This window comes from Plectropomus leopardus, chromosome 16 (assembly GCF_026936395.1).
Source record: "Plectropomus leopardus strain MGB_pleo_1.0 chromosome 16, ASM2693639v1, whole genome shotgun sequence".
Taxonomy (NCBI): domain Eukaryota; kingdom Metazoa; phylum Chordata; class Actinopteri; order Perciformes; family Serranidae; genus Plectropomus; species Plectropomus leopardus.
In genome coordinates this window covers 14,805,805-14,821,079 of record NC_142191.1, presented here as the reverse complement: position 1 = coordinate 14,821,079, position 15,275 = coordinate 14,805,805, and the positions used below count along the sequence as shown (strand labels likewise).

Genomic DNA, 15,275 nt, shown 5'->3' with positions numbered 1-15,275 from the left:
AATATAACATCAAACTGAGAGAGAGGAAAGTCTGTAAGTATGGGTCATTGCACAGCGCAATAAGCTGTTGAGAGAACTGAAAAATGTTGTGCCGGAATGGAGAATTTATCTGCTATAACTCAACTGTATTTGTCGTCTCACACAGGTAGTCATTCTGGGAAAAAGGGAGGTCATGCTCTTAACAAAGTTGATCAGGGGCTGCCAGTTACTATGAAATTGGTCTTTCAAACCCTTTATGGAAAATTTGATCACTTCCAACTCTGAAAAAAGACATTGTATCAGGCAGTCATATAGTAGGTGATGTGGCAATGATTTTTTTCAAAGTAAAATTATTCTTTGAAGGATTATTGAAAAGTTAAATGAGATTACATTTGCTTGCCATTTGGATATAATTTTGGCACCATTTCCGGTACCATCAAAGGCTGGACTGACTGGTTGACTGCACACTAAAAGATTTTTTAAATACTTAATTAAGATTGCCAAGGATGGCAATTTTGCTTTACAGTAGATGCTGTGCCACTTGCTGCTGTCCTTAAATATAAGTTTTCCGCAACTGACACAGTCGAGGAAACTTTCCTACCACTGCCCAAGGCACAGTATGAAAGATGGGATGCGACTGTTTTATCAATAGGGAGCTATAAAAGGCTACAGAAGAGTATCTGGCTGCTTCACTGTTCCAGAAATAGTACCTGTCCTTGGATTAATTCCCTTGGTGTTATATTACTGTTACTATTTTAGTCACGTATAAACTGTTCAGTCTGTTCTGAAAACAAGACTATTTCGACCCAGAACAGAATAAGAGCCCTCTATTCTCACATTTTTAAGATTAATGTCTGACGCTCAAATTATACTCCTCACCGGTTCTCAAACATTCTTCCACCAGCCCAAGTGTTGTTTCCCCACTCGTCCTGTTTCTACAGTAACGTCGCCTTAATCCGTGATAAGCGTTCATGCCAGTAAATGGTAGCAGTGGTCGCTGATCCACAATAATGTCTCCTTATGAAGATTTTTCAGTTATCGTGTTGAACTTGAACAGTGCAGTCATAAAGTCCATCTTAACCAGTGGCACTGATTTTCATTGCTGTGCCTTACTTACCTTTCTTTACATTTGTATTTAGTTTTGTCACTGAAAGAGGCTTTTATGTGCATGCACCCGAGAAGGAATTTTTAATCTGTGCATTGAAATGTAGTTGACCTGCGAGGCATCAGTACTGTTCACTATTAGCATTTGAGAGGTTCCTGCTTGTCTGGGAGATAACGAGGTTATTAATGAACCTTGTTGATGCTCCAGCGAAATACACACTTGGTCTGACTCTTGTCTGATGATGTGATGATACAAGATGTTGACTGATTCAGGAAAGACACTTTATAAGGCTAAAATAATTGTTGTTAAAGGGGAACACCATATAAATTAATAAATGCAGTATTGTATTTCCGTGGCCTAGGAATGTGCTATCAATATTTGTGAACGGGAGCTGCCCACTCTCAAAGCCAGAAACAGGAGAAGTAAGTCTCAAACTTATGACTTCGCCTAATATAGAATGTGGAGCTGCTCCGTAGACAATGAATAGGAGCCATAATTGGCTTCTCAGCAGTAATTATGTTAGTTCTGTTGCTAAGGAAAAAGAAATCAGCCTTTTGTGTGTCCGTGTGTGTGTAGCAGCTGTGAAACAGTAAGCTGATTATAGCTCACATATGTCCCCTGTGGAGCTCAGGGCTAAAGGTCCAGCCCCTGGTGGGTCCTCATCTCTAGGGGTCAAAAACTGTCTGCAAGCACAGATCAATACAGTAGAAATTCAATAGAAAAAGCAAGATTTGAGAAAGGATATGAGGTTAGAGAGAGGAAGTGGGGAGAAGTGAAAAGAGAAAGGGAAGTACCTAAAGTGGAGGAATGAAAAGAAGAGTTTAATTTATAGATAAGAAGCTTTGGTTAGATAATGGTTGCAAATTTTGCTCTTATAAAAGTTGTGTCAGATGAATCTGCCCTCTGCATTATGACAGTTTTTAGTTATTTTGCACTTCCATTTTTGTGGCTTTTTTAACACCGTAGCTGTTTAAACATTCAACAACAGCAAGAAAATCACTGCACTTTCAGCAGCTCTGTTGCCTCTTACGGCTCAATGCTTAATCAAATACTTTGCTGAGTCTAAACTTTCTGCCATGCATTGTTTTGCCCCAAATAAACTCCAACTTGTCTTTGAGCTGAGTCAGTCAAAGCAAAGTTTTGCAAATGCTATTTGATCCTGGGCCAAAAGAAAGGCATTTTGGAATCTCAGTTAGAATACCATTAAGACGCTTTTTGTGAGAGAGGTTTCCAGCACTCCAATGAATCACATAGACAGCACTGGATAATAGAAAAAGAGTTTTATGGCGGCTGTCTGTATTGTTAGAGAAAATTCTCTGTGCAGAAAAACCTCTCCATCTCTGTCAAGGACCCTCATGTTTCCTCGTGTGAATGAAGAGGACTTAACCTTAATCCCCCTCTTTTGCACTTCCATGCAGTTGTACCACTTTTCACACACAGTCTGGACATGGAAAGAGAGGATCTCTTTCTGTGGATTCTCTTGTAAAGAAATGTAGTGGTATATGCTAGAAAAGGATTTCAATGAAAACAAACTAAGGGAGAAAGTTTGAAAAAAAGTAAGAGAATCGATGAAAAAGTAATTGGTTTCTTTAGAAGTGTGAGACAAGGAGAGGCAGTGAGCACACTACTGAAGGATGCTGCAATTGCACAATACATGCTAAAAAGAGCTAAAACTTCCCTTTATTATGTTTAGTGGAAGCCTGTAAACCGCTGGAATTACTGAGCAATTTTACCTTTTCAGGAATTTAAAAATTAAATAAAGAAAAGCATCCCCCTTTGGTTGTCACACATCGCAACTGGTGATGAGGCGTCACAAGTAAACTTTATTTTATTGGGTCTCAAGCCAAAAACGTTGAGAACGACCTTTAAACATCCAAAAATATATCCTATATATATATATAGCATCCTACATGGTGTGATCTTAATTTTGGAGAACAAAATGCATTATCTCTGCACAAAGAGGCATGACAGTGGTACATAGTGGTGATTTGTTTGGTTTGTAGTACCTGTAGCAGAGTACTTTTAATTATGTGGATCTTTAGGCAGATTACTGTCTAGTTTATGAGATGGTTACTCAAGATTTTAGCTTGTAGTTTGTTTATTATCAACTGTAACGCTTTCCTTTTCAGAATATGCTGTTTGAAATTGAGCAGAAGGTGTCGTATCTGTCGGAGCTGTCTGTCCACAGCGAGAGCCTGCTGTTGGAAGGTCGGGCCGAGACAAAGGGAGAGGCAGAGCAACTCACTCTCAAACTGCACTCCCTCAAAGACAGCCTGATGGAGCTGCAGCAGATGCTGCAGGACAAACAAGTTGACATACAGGTGAGATCAGATATCGTGCTCTGTGGTGTTGTTTCATGCCTTTAGTTCCCTTCCCCTCCGCATTCCCACACATTTTTCCATTTCTAGCTTTTCCTTCCTCCCTGCCTCTATGTCATTCTTGTGGTGCTGTTCTGCATTATGTGACACTGTGCAACACAATCAATGGTAGTATTGTGCAAACACTAAAGGTCGTGTCATGCTCCCTCATAAAAGTCCACTGTTTTCCACTATGGAACAAGAGCCTGCGTGTCTCCCAGTGGGCCTCAACAACAGACAAAAGGATGCTACCTCATCACATGCTAACACTATATGTATAGCAGCAGGTGTGTTTCTGATGATGCAACATTTTGACTTACTAACCTGTACCATTTTGGAAAAACATCTACATTTTCTTAAATTTCTCAATGTTTCACTGAAAACAAATTTCCGTGCTGCTGACCTCCTGTAATGTGCTCTTTTAGTGAACAATTTATTTACAATTTATTCATTAACAAAGTCAATCTACAACACATATGAGCTGCAAAGGTTTATTTTTCTGAATATATTTAAAATGCTAGCAGGGGTTAATGCCTTTATTAAATAGGATTTAATTAAATACATGCTTCCCAATATGGATTTATTCTGCAGAATTGACTTCTCAGCCTGACTTCCGTTTACTGAAATGGACATAATGAAGTAGATGTTAGGAGGTTTATGTACAATATGAATATGTGCCAAACTCAGTGGGACCAGGTGCTGCATTCCCTTCTCTGTTTATCACAAATTGTATCAACCCTCTCTGTCCTTCTTCCTCTTGTTTAAGTTTGTCAGCTTTTAATCAAGTTTCCCTCTGTCCATCTCCCAGGGTTCATTGCAGGAGCAGGAGGACAGTGAGCCAGACTCATCTCTATCTCAGAGTCCTAATGTCCAGGATTGGCTCTCCCAGGCCAGGTCCACACGCACACAGCAGCACCATGACAACCTTCTTCGACAGAGGGTAAGAAGCTGAACGTTTGTATTGTATATTTTATTTTTACCTGCCTGAGCTGAACCTGTTTTTACCACTGAAAGTACATTGGATACATTTCAGATAGGAACAGGATATTTTTAGATTTATATGATGTAACTCCTTCATTTTATGGCCTAAATGTTGCATGTTGACGTCCTAGGAGCTGCAGGAGCAAGTTGCTGAACAGAGGAGGCTGCTGCAGTCTGTAGCCAGTGTTGGAGAGGAGTTACTCAGCCAACAGACCACACCCAATGGGGACAGGTGTGTTTTCTCCTCTCTTTTCTTCTCACACTTACATTTACACTAACATTTTGCTGTCACACATTAATTCTGTAATGGAGAGCTTCTGTGGTTTGTGATTTGGTGTTATTTTTATGTCTTTTTACATGTTTATCTGAAAAACAGAGATAGTATTGACACTCCTGGGACCTGATAGATAGATAGATAGATAGATAGATAGATAGATAGATAGATAGATAGATAGATAGATAGATAGATAGATCTATCTAACTAGCTTTGGGGACAAAGGATCCTCTGAAGCATAAATAAACTGATCACTGCTGCTCCTCTCTGCCCTGCCATGATGTTGTGGAGAGGGTGGCTGCAGTAATAGAGAATGGCCTGTATTTTGCTCTGTGTGCGTCTCACCACAGTCCCCACTGAGTCCAAACTCCCGCCAAGCACTGAACCTGCCTTTTTAATCAACTTTTCCAGCTGTCAGTTGTTTTTGTCCGTCATAGTGCTTCCCCAGCAGACTGCAGCATGCAAAAGTCTGCTGGTGAGGCAGCATGACGATGCATGATGATTTAAGTCTCTTATGACAACTCACCCCTCTTCCTCTCGCAGTGAGGTGTCCATCCCAGGAGGTGTGTTGCTGGAGTCTGAGACCTTGTCCCCTTTGGATCAGATGAGACAGCGCTGGGAAAACCTGAACAAAGATCAGAGCACAAAGCTGCAGCTCTCCCTCAACTCTTTGGAACAGGACCAGCTTAGCCCGGTACACATGCTTCACATCATGGAGTGTGATGTTTTTTTAATAAACCATGTTTTGTATTTAATTTGAGTTGTCTTAAATTGGTAACTCAAGACTGATTACATTCTGTTTCTCTTCCACTCTTGTAATTTCACACCTGCATAATTATATTTTCTGACTTATTTCTCATTTGTCACTCTTGTGTGCAGGTCCTCCACCGGTCCCGTCTGTCCAGCCCCAGTGTGGTGTTCAGAGGTGTTTCTGCCAGCCAGGACTCTCGCTCTCCTAGAGCTTTGTTTGAGGCCTGTGGTCAGACTCTGGAAAAAATTGCGCATGAGGTGAAACACAGATTTTCTGCCTCATTTAATTTTGTTTGTTTCATTTTCTGGTTTATTTCAAACAGGGACATGCTGATGTTCATCTGTTGTCCCGTAGCATGTAAATAATGTACATTTAACATAACACATTCCATAATTAATTAATTGAATACACCTGTAGGACAGACCAGTGTATATACTTTAAGAGGGGTATTATCATTAATGACCATTTCAGTCATTATTAAAATCAATTTTAAACTGTGTAAAAATAATACACTCTAGAGTACATGTAAATTGAAATTTCCCTAAAATTATAACCTCTTAACTTGAGTTGTTTAGTTCCTTTAACAAAGATTTGAGGTCCTTATTAAAACTTCCATCACATGATGATTGTCAATAAATTCCCACAAGAACAAAAGACATCTGTTGAGGCAAAGTTATTACTATTAGACATTCTATATCTGACTTATACTGAAATTTGAGGTCAATTTGATGTTTTAGTGTCTCATTACTTTCTCAATAGGAATTGTTTCTGTGTTTTTAGTTAAAAAAAAACAAAAAAAATCCTACTGACAGCTTGTAATGTACTGAATAAATGATTTTTGTTCTTCCTTACAGACGCTGGGTGGTGACAGCAGACTGGCAGCATCGCTAGGAGGGGCAACAGTGCAGCAGGACCTGTACGCTGCAGTGTCAGCAGCCTCCTCTTGGTTGGACGCTGCTGAGAATCAGCTGCTCTCTGGTCCTGTGCTGCTTTCTGAAGACACAGAGACACAACTTACAAATCTGGAGGTATCAGAAACACTTAAATAGTAGTAATTCTGCCATCAGATGTTGTTACAGATACAAAAGATGGACACACACAGACAACACAATTAAAACTCTACTAAATGGAATATGCGTGCTATGTGACTGACCTCAGCTCCTCTGTTCAGGGTCTGAATAAACAGCTGAAGGGGATGACCAGGGAGGTAAACCAGTGCAGAGACCTTCTGGGCGGAGGAGTGGGTCGGCTGTGTGGAGGAGAGGAGCAAGCCTTGATGGAGGACACACTGGAGGGCCTGCAGGAGAGGATGGGGCTGCTGGACTCTACCCTGGAACAACATTGTGACGCCATGAGGGACAAGCTGCAAGAACATTCAAACTTCCAGGTAGAATGAAACACTGTCGAACCACCAGTGTGATTTTGATTAAACTTTGAGTATCAAGCATATTTTTAGTGATTAGGAAGGCTGCATTACTTGTTAAAAGATTGTTTCTGTTGTCTGTGCCAGAATGAACTGAGGCTGCTGTTCACGGCTCTGAGTGAAAGTAAACACCTGTTGCTACAGAAAATGGCTGGAACTGTGGACAGACCTGCGTCCAAACAGATAGAGGTATGGCAAAAGAAAGGCACACAAACTAAAACATCCCACAGATGCAATGAATTAGCAGTGTCTTCTGAAAAAACATTTTCATAAAATGCGTTGCATCTTTTAGACGTTATCAGAGGTGGAGGAGAGTCTGAGAGAGTTTGAGCAGAGGGTGACTGAGCTGAAGACGAGAGCAGAGGGACTCCAGTCTGACCAAATCTCCAGCCAGGAACTTCTCAAACTACAGGTAATCTGTGGAGCTTCTTTTTTTTCCTCTGACGCTATGAACCTTAGGTCATAACTTCCCAGCCCTGAAACGCTGACATGTTGATGGCTTTGTTTAGGATGCGTATGAGGAGCTGGTGCTGATGGTGGGCTCCAGACGGAGCAGCCTGAACCACGGCCTGTCTCTCAAGGCTCAGTATGAAGCTGCTCTTCATGACCTCACAGACCTGGTGGACACCGCCCAGGACAAGATGGCTGCTGATCAGAAGATGACAGTGGCTTCTGTTATAGAGGTCCAGATGTTACTGGACAAACACAAAGTAAGGAGTAGGGATGTACCAGAATATTTAACTTGGGAAAGTAAAAATGATGTAATGGAAACAGACATAAAAATGAGAGAGAGAAAGAGAGAGATAAAAAGTACAGTATAAGGATGTGGAATATACAGAATTTTATAATTATATGGCATTATTGAATCAATTTCATGCTTTTAAGGCAAAACAGCATCTTTGCCAATGAAAATGAGGTTAGAAAATGCAGCATCTGCCTGATTGAACATGGGGTATGGAATAAACTGTGCCCATATTCGGTCTTTTATTGGAATAACATATACAAATACACATAATGACATCTCTGTACTATCCTAATAAGAAGGATGGTAAAAGGGGGTATAATTTCTGTTCATTTAGAGACTGCCTTTCTTCTCTAACATTGTCTTTTAAACATGTTTTCCTTTTAAACACAGGAATTTTTCCAGGGTCTGGAATGCCATATGATCCTCACCCAGACGTTCTACAGTAAAGTGTCCGGTCTGGTGGCGCAGAGGGAAAGCCAAACCCTGGAGGAGACCATGGCCTTAGCCCACAGTGTGCTCAAACAAGCCCACAGGAGGGGAGTGGAGCTCGAGGGGATACTGGAGGTGAAAATGAGTGACTTGCAGTATGATAGCAAATAAGAACAGTATGGTGCCGATAAATGGAGCATCATCTTCTCTCTCCTCTCTCTGACAGTCGTGGAGCAAGCTTGTGGAAGATTACCAAGCTCTGTGTAGACAGCTGGAAGCTGTGGAGTGTAGCATCCCCACTGTGGGCCTGGTGGAGGAGACGGAGGAAAGACTTGTTGAAAGGATCAGTCTGTTCCAGGTAAGAAACTAAACAGACATGATGATTCATTCAATGCACGATTAAGATGTCATTTGACATAACCTGAAAGCTGGGGTCATGCATGTTTGTTAGAATATTGAGATTTAAATAATCAGTTATCCATCCGTCCTTTCCTCTGTCCGATAGCGTCTGAAGGCCAGCCTGACAGAGCATCAGCCCCAGCTGTACCAGGTCCTGGAGGAGGGCAAGAGGCTCCTTCTGTCTGTTGGCTGTTCAGACTTGGAGAACCAGCTGACCCAGCTGGGAGAACACTGGCTCTCCTCCACCACCAAAGTCAACAAGGAGCTGCACCGCCTTGATTCCACGCTGAAACACTGGAGCAGGTCAGACTACAACAGTAGTCTGAGATTCTTTTGTTTGCCAGTGTGCCAAAAATCAAATCTCAAGTCAATTACATAGCTATAAGTCAGCATTTCCTGTTTATGATACCTGGAAGCTGGAAACAGAAAATATACCTTTAATCTTTCAGAAGATATCAGTTTTAATATATCATATTTTTTTCCTTTTTTAAAATTCAGGTACCAGAGTGAGTCAGCAGAGTTGAGCCACTGGTTGCAGTCAGCTCTGGACCGGCTTGAGTTCTGGACGACCCAGTCAGTGACAGTGCCTCAAGAGCTAGAGACCGTCAGAGATCACCTCTGTGCCTTCTTGGTTCGTTTGGTTTTCACCTGATCAACGAAAAAGTGCCAAACACCTGATGATAACATCTATATTATTCATGATTCATTGTTAGATTCCAACTTTCTCTCTGTAATTTTTGCTTCTAATAGGAGTTTTCCAAAGAGGTGGATGCCAAGTCTTCTTTGCGCTCATCTGTGCTGAGTACAGGAAACCAGCTCCTGCGATTGAAAAGAGTAGATACTGCTGGTCTCAGGACAGCACTGGGACAAATCGACACGCAGTGGGCCGAGCTATTGACTCGTATTCCTGTGGTACAAGAGAAGCTACACCAGGTTTGAGAACAGCAGCCGTTACATTTTAAAGGTGCAACATGTAGGTTGAGGCCAGAATTTTAGTCAAAATAAACGTTCTCCACTCAGTTCAACATGAGAAGACAAAGAAGTCATACCCAGAATTAGTTTTTATTTTGAGATACATGTGATCTCTCCAGACACAAAGTTCAGCCATCTTTTTATGTCTTCAACATCCTCTTTAGTCATTGATAATAAGAAAATCCAGGGTATGAAATCAAATGTTTTAGGCATAGACCATTAAAAAGCCGAGAGACATGCAGAGCACAGACAGAAAAATTAATAACAACACCAGCCATACCAAAAACCAATAAAAAATGGTGTGGATATGTGGTTTTGATGTGTCTATGGTCTTGCTTAAACTTAGTCAGACATGCTGCCCGCTATTAATTTATATCATGTGGCCTGATATTACACATTGCACCTTTAACGGTGGTCACTTGCCGACAAGTTTTTCGTCTCATGTGGTTTTGTCCTGGCAGATTTAATTTGACTTTGTCACCCCTCTGCTCTCACTCCGTAGTTGCAGATGGAGAAGCTGGCATCCCGGCACGCCATCACAGAGCTGATGAGCTGGATCTCTCTCATGGAGAACGTCATACAGGAGGACCAGGACAAAATCATGGGAGCTGTAGGCTCAGAGGTGGTCCAGGACTTCTTGCAGAAGTATAAGGTAGATTTTTTTTTAAAGAGTTGTAGCTGTATAATTTTGGTTAAGCTGAAACTCGACATGTTTATCATGTCTATTCTCTTATTACTTCTCATTGTCTCATTTGTATTTCACAGGGTTTCCGCATAGATCTGACCTGTAAGCAGTTGACTGTGGACTTTGTAAACCAGTCAGTGCTGCAGATCAGCAGTCAGGATGTAGAGGGAAAGCGTAGCGACAAAACAGACTTTGCTGAGAAGTTGGGAGCCATGAACAGACGGTGGCAGATACTACAGGGGCTCATCACAGAAAAGGTAATGTTCCCAGTGAAGTAAGGAATTGCATCTGAAATTTTCTTCTTTGCTGTTTCTCTGAATTCTGTTTGCAATTTAGTCTGTTTAAAAAGACAGATTTTTGTGCAAACAGACAATAAAGTGTTATCTTATCTCTTATCTATCTTAGATTCAGCTTTTAGAAGGACTTTTGGAAGGTTGGTTGGAGCATGAAAATGGAGTTCAGGCCTTGAAAACCTGGCTCACACTACAGGAAGAGAAACTGAAGAAGAGACACAGGATAGAAGATGTAGCATCGGTGCAAACTGCACTTAAGGACTGTCAGGTACATGCACAAACATAATTACTGCGCATGCTGCACACAATTTAAGTTTTTATATTATCTTTATTTCAGAAAATTTCAAAAATTGATATTGCTTTTTGCAGGAGTTGGAGGAATTAGTGAAGGACAAAGAGAAGGATCTAGAGAAAGCAGAGGAACGAGGAAATGCACTCATCCAGGATAAGAAAGGAGCAACCTGCTCAGTTGTTAAGGAGACCCTTAAAGTGCTGAACCAATCCTGGGCTCATTTGGACCACATGGTGAGCTTCTTGGATCCTTTACCCTCATGCTTGTTGCCTAAGTGTTCCCACAGTGCTTTAAGACACTTAAACGTTTGTCTCCCATCCGTCCTATCAGATAAGTCAGATGAAAGTGAGCCTGCGGTCGGTGCTGGAGCAGTGGACGTTGTACCGGCGAGCTTCAGAGGAGATTAATGGTTACCTGATGGAGGGGAGGTACTCTGTGTCCAGGCTGTGCCTCCTTAATGGGTCTTTAGAGGCTGTACAGCAGCAGGTGGAGAGTCTTGAGGTGAGTACTGCAGATATGTGCAAAGAGGCACATCCCAGAGAAACTTTGTAACTGTTGATATCAAAACATGTTTAAATAATTATGCTGTTAAAGGTCATTGAGAATAGGAACATCCACACAGTGTTCAAAAGACAATCGTCAGTGATGTCTTCTCGAGATAATAAAGTGATTGTGTTGAACAAATTTAAGAAAAATTGAGAATTAACTTTTAGTGGGTGTCTTGTATTTGTAAGAACCTGCAGGAAGAGATGGATAAACAGGAGAGCAGCCTGAGGAAGTTTGGCTCTGTAACACATCAGCTACTGACAGAGTGCCACCCATCTGTGGCTGAAACACTCAACACAGCTCTCCGGGACGTCAACATCAGGTAGGGGATGACATAAACGAGTGACTTTAAAAGAATACTTAACTGCCCAAAATGATCATTTGTATAGCACTTTCTCACCTCTTGTTATGTTGAATTTCTGAAGAAAACATTGTTTTTCTTGTATGCCTCTGGTGAAAAAAAAATCTTGAACACACACTCCCAAACACACAGCTCTCTCTGTTGAGGAACTGAACTAAAAGTGAAGCTTATCTATGCTCTCTTCAAAGCCAGACTCCATACACAAAAAACAGTAATTTCACCTTGCTGAACATGGGAGCTTCTGGTCTACCACTGCGTAGATCACTTGGTTTGTGTAATTGTGTAACTTTGTTGTTTTAAAGGATGGAGGTTGATTTGGATTCACACAACACAAACTAACTGATAGAGGAAGGGTAGACCAGCAAAGTAAAACTGCTGTTTTTGTCGATGGAGTCTGGCTTTGAAAAGAGTAAAGATATGTTTCACTCAGTACAGTTACCCACTGGAATGGTCTGTTTGGAAAGTACTGAGCATGCGGCTAGATATATGAGACTTGGATTATACTGTTTGAGTTTTTTGAGAGTTTGTAAAGAGATGGTTTGATATGGTTTTGCTGTTGTTAAATGTGGACCCCATGACTTAAATTCATCAAGATTCAATTTGTTTTTGGATTCTTCATTTACCGAAGGCATGCAGGAAAAACGTTTTCCTCACAAATTCAGTGTAACATGGGGTGAGTAATTGGACAATCATCATTTTTTGGGTGACGTATTCCCGTAAATCAAAGTGAACCTATAATCCTTATAATCAACTAGCTTCTAAGCTGCGGTCAGTATCTAACAATATGTGTTTCCTCCTCTGTAATAGGTGGAACAGTCTACTAGAGCAGATCTCAGAGCAGTTGAGGAGCAGTAAAGCCCTGCTGGTGTTGTGGCAGCGCTACAGGTCATTGTGTGGCCAGTGTGTGACAGCAGTTCAGAAACAGGAAGAACATGCTGATCGCCTGCTGAAGAGCGCCACGGACAGGGAGATCACAGAGGAGGAGAGCAGCGCCTGGATAATGGACTGTGATGTGAGTAGAGATAGGACAATGTAACACAGGGTCCGCTATGTGATTATGTGAATTTATTTTTCTTTTCGTCACCAGTTAGAGCTTACCCTCAGCCTCCTCTCTAAGATTTTGTGAATAAGCTCCGAAACGGCTTGTCAGCTCACCATGAAGATTCACAAAGCCTCTTTCCCCTCTGAGAATACCAAATTGCACCCTGCTCTTTTGTCTGCTTGAATGTAGATCTACAGCACAATCATAACAAAAGCCTTTTGAAAAGGAGATTGTGGAGAGAAAGACAAGCCCCTGATTTACACTACAGAGCCCCCCCGGTGTCATGCTGGGCTTGTAGGGCCATACTGGGTGATGTCTAGAGACAGACTATCCCAAAACTATAATCAAACCTTTATTTTAACTGAGTGGCTGAGAACTCTTAACGGTTGCTGGTGCATGTGCTGGAAAGATCTTTTCAAAAAAGGCTTACACAAAACCTTCAGCAGGATTACGTGGTTTCGCTTAGGCTCACTTTACCATCAAATGGCAAATAGAGGCCTTTCAAAACCCCAGGATAAACAACAAATTATAAAAACAAACTTAAATTCTGACATTTTGAATATGTCAGTGGGTACCTCGCTAAATCTTTTGCCCAATTCTTTCACTGCCTTTGCATTGAAAATCCAGTCCTGTCTTCTCTCTACCATTAGTGCACATTTAATCAAGTCAAAAATCTAAACATCCAGTGATTCTTTTTCTAACCTGTCTCTCTCTGATGACATTACTGATGCAGGCGTGCCTTGGTGACCAGGCGTCAGCGCAGCAGTCCCTCCAGCAGCTGCAGGCTTTAGGGGAACAGCTGAAGAGCCAAGTTGACGCCTCGTCCTCGGCAGCCCTTCAGTCCGATCACCTGTCACTCACACATCGCCTGGCAACACTGGAGCATGCCCTTCACAGGCAACAGGAAGTACTGCAGGTAGGATGGCAGGGATTGGTGGGCATGGGCAGAATGACACACATGTCACTGTGTCCTGTATGCGCCAATACGGTAAGCCATCACTTATGTATTCTCATTGTGTCTGTCTGTTTGCAGTCTGGATCTCAGGCCTGTGAGGGCTTCAGAGAGCAGCTGGACACACTGATCCATAAAGCCGAGGAGGCTGAGGAGGTGCTGAAGGAGTCTGACCCAGTCGGCTCACCAGACCTCACTTTGGTCCAGACACGTATGGAAAAACTGAAGGTAAGAAAAATGCTGCTGTCTTGGTTATTGGTGTATTATCTGTCTTTAAACATCTGCTGCTTTTTCAGCAAATGTCTGTGCAAATTGACCAATAAATTACTAAAACACAAATCTTTCTTGGATTCACATTTTACTTCCTCAAGACGTTAATTTGTCGGACAAAGCATGTTTGTTCCTTAGACCATCCAATGGAAAATGTATATTGTTGTGTTTCCAGGCTCACCTGTTGAAGCTGAGTAGTCTGTCTCCAGACCTGGAGCGAGTTAACGAGTCGGTGTACAGACTGCCAGTCAGTGACAGAGATGTTAAACGGCTGCAAAGTCTCAACAGAGCCTGGGCTGCTCACTCTGCTCACCTCACTGAGAGGTTCAGGTACCAAAAACCAGCAAATTTCACTTGTTTCTAGTAGCATTGTTAACTCAGTCAGTGATCACCTACTGCAAGTCAAACATCCACCAAAATAGACGTGAGAAGTTATATTTTTTTTGATCACGTTGATCCATTTTTGAAACTTGAAATACTAAGATTAATTTAACTTTCACCCAGTGTGTAAATAAAATAGGTGAACTGTCCTGATGCAATCTTGTGAGCTAATGAAATTTAGTATGCGGACCATTTCTCTTTTTGTATTTTATAAATTTACAGTGAAATACTTAAAGAAAGTGTTTGTTGTTTGTCTCTTAAAACATCTTTGATTTTTAGCAAGATATTGATTAAGGGTTCACACATTGGTATTAAGGCAGGTGCACGCTTCAGCAAGCAAAGCAAGCAAGCAAAGTTACTTAATGTTTAAACAAACCATGATAAGTGTCTGCCTTCTTTCAGAAAGTTGAGGGTCAAAAAGTTTCTATGGCCCTGACTGATTCATAATGAAGCAGCTAAAAGGACAAAACAAGATACACTGGCAGTGGAGGAGATATATGCAAATATGAGCTTACAACTTGGCAAATTTTTAAATTATTTTGAATATGCTGTGTGATGATCTGTAAGTCATAATGACATGTAAAGTTTTACAAATCCTCTTCAGTGTTAATGTTCATGTCCTAAACAACACGTCCCTGTCCCTCTCCAGTAAACTCCAGGCAGTGATGCTCCAGCAGCAGAGTTTCCTCCAGAAGTGTGAGGCCTGGATGGACTTCCTGTCTCAGACTGAACAGAAGCTGGCTGCTGAGATCTCAGGGAACTACGAGAGTTTGCTAGAGCAGCAGAGAGACCATGAGGTCAGAGAATTAATAAAAAAGTACATGTGCATTAAATTCTGGCTTTGTGCAATACTGTAATCAATATATGTGTGTACTTGCAGTTGTTCCAGGCAGAGATGTTTAGCAGGCAACAGATTCTTTACTCCATCATCAGTGATGGCCATCATATGTTGGACCAGGGACAAGTGGATGACAGGTAAACACATGCACAGATACACATAATCCTATAAAAAAATGTCCTATTTCATGAAAAAATTGT

The 15,275-nt window shown here is 41.5% G+C and overlaps 1 protein-coding gene across 7 annotated transcripts in view; it reads left to right on the top strand.

The window, feature by feature from the left end:
- The window catches only part of syne1a (spectrin repeat containing, nuclear envelope 1a), a 197,484-nt gene that overhangs the window by 132,423 nt on the left and 49,786 nt on the right, over positions 1–15,275 (top strand). For all 7 annotated transcript variants that reach the window (XM_088089591.1, XM_088089588.1, XM_088089595.1 and 4 more), the window contains 27 exons: positions 3,214–3,405; positions 4,250–4,381; positions 4,554–4,654; positions 5,240–5,390; positions 5,576–5,704; positions 6,302–6,475; positions 6,619–6,834; positions 6,958–7,059; positions 7,163–7,282; positions 7,380–7,580; positions 8,006–8,179; positions 8,271–8,402; positions 8,550–8,746; positions 8,942–9,074; positions 9,194–9,376; positions 9,918–10,067; positions 10,181–10,357; positions 10,506–10,661; positions 10,763–10,918; positions 11,016–11,186; positions 11,420–11,553; positions 12,400–12,604; positions 13,368–13,550; positions 13,668–13,814; positions 14,032–14,186; positions 14,887–15,034; positions 15,118–15,212. In XM_088089591.1, coding sequence (XP_087945717.1) covers positions 3,214–3,405; positions 4,250–4,381; positions 4,554–4,654; positions 5,240–5,390; positions 5,576–5,704; positions 6,302–6,475; positions 6,619–6,834; positions 6,958–7,059; positions 7,163–7,282; positions 7,380–7,580; positions 8,006–8,179; positions 8,271–8,402; positions 8,550–8,746; positions 8,942–9,074; positions 9,194–9,376; positions 9,918–10,067; positions 10,181–10,357; positions 10,506–10,661; positions 10,763–10,918; positions 11,016–11,186; positions 11,420–11,553; positions 12,400–12,604; positions 13,368–13,550; positions 13,668–13,814; positions 14,032–14,186; positions 14,887–15,034; positions 15,118–15,212 — 4,214 coding nt within the window. The remainder of the gene's footprint in view (positions 1–3,213; positions 3,406–4,249; positions 4,382–4,553; positions 4,655–5,239; positions 5,391–5,575; positions 5,705–6,301; positions 6,476–6,618; positions 6,835–6,957; positions 7,060–7,162; positions 7,283–7,379; positions 7,581–8,005; positions 8,180–8,270; positions 8,403–8,549; positions 8,747–8,941; positions 9,075–9,193; positions 9,377–9,917; positions 10,068–10,180; positions 10,358–10,505; positions 10,662–10,762; positions 10,919–11,015; positions 11,187–11,419; positions 11,554–12,399; positions 12,605–13,367; positions 13,551–13,667; positions 13,815–14,031; positions 14,187–14,886; positions 15,035–15,117; positions 15,213–15,275) is intronic.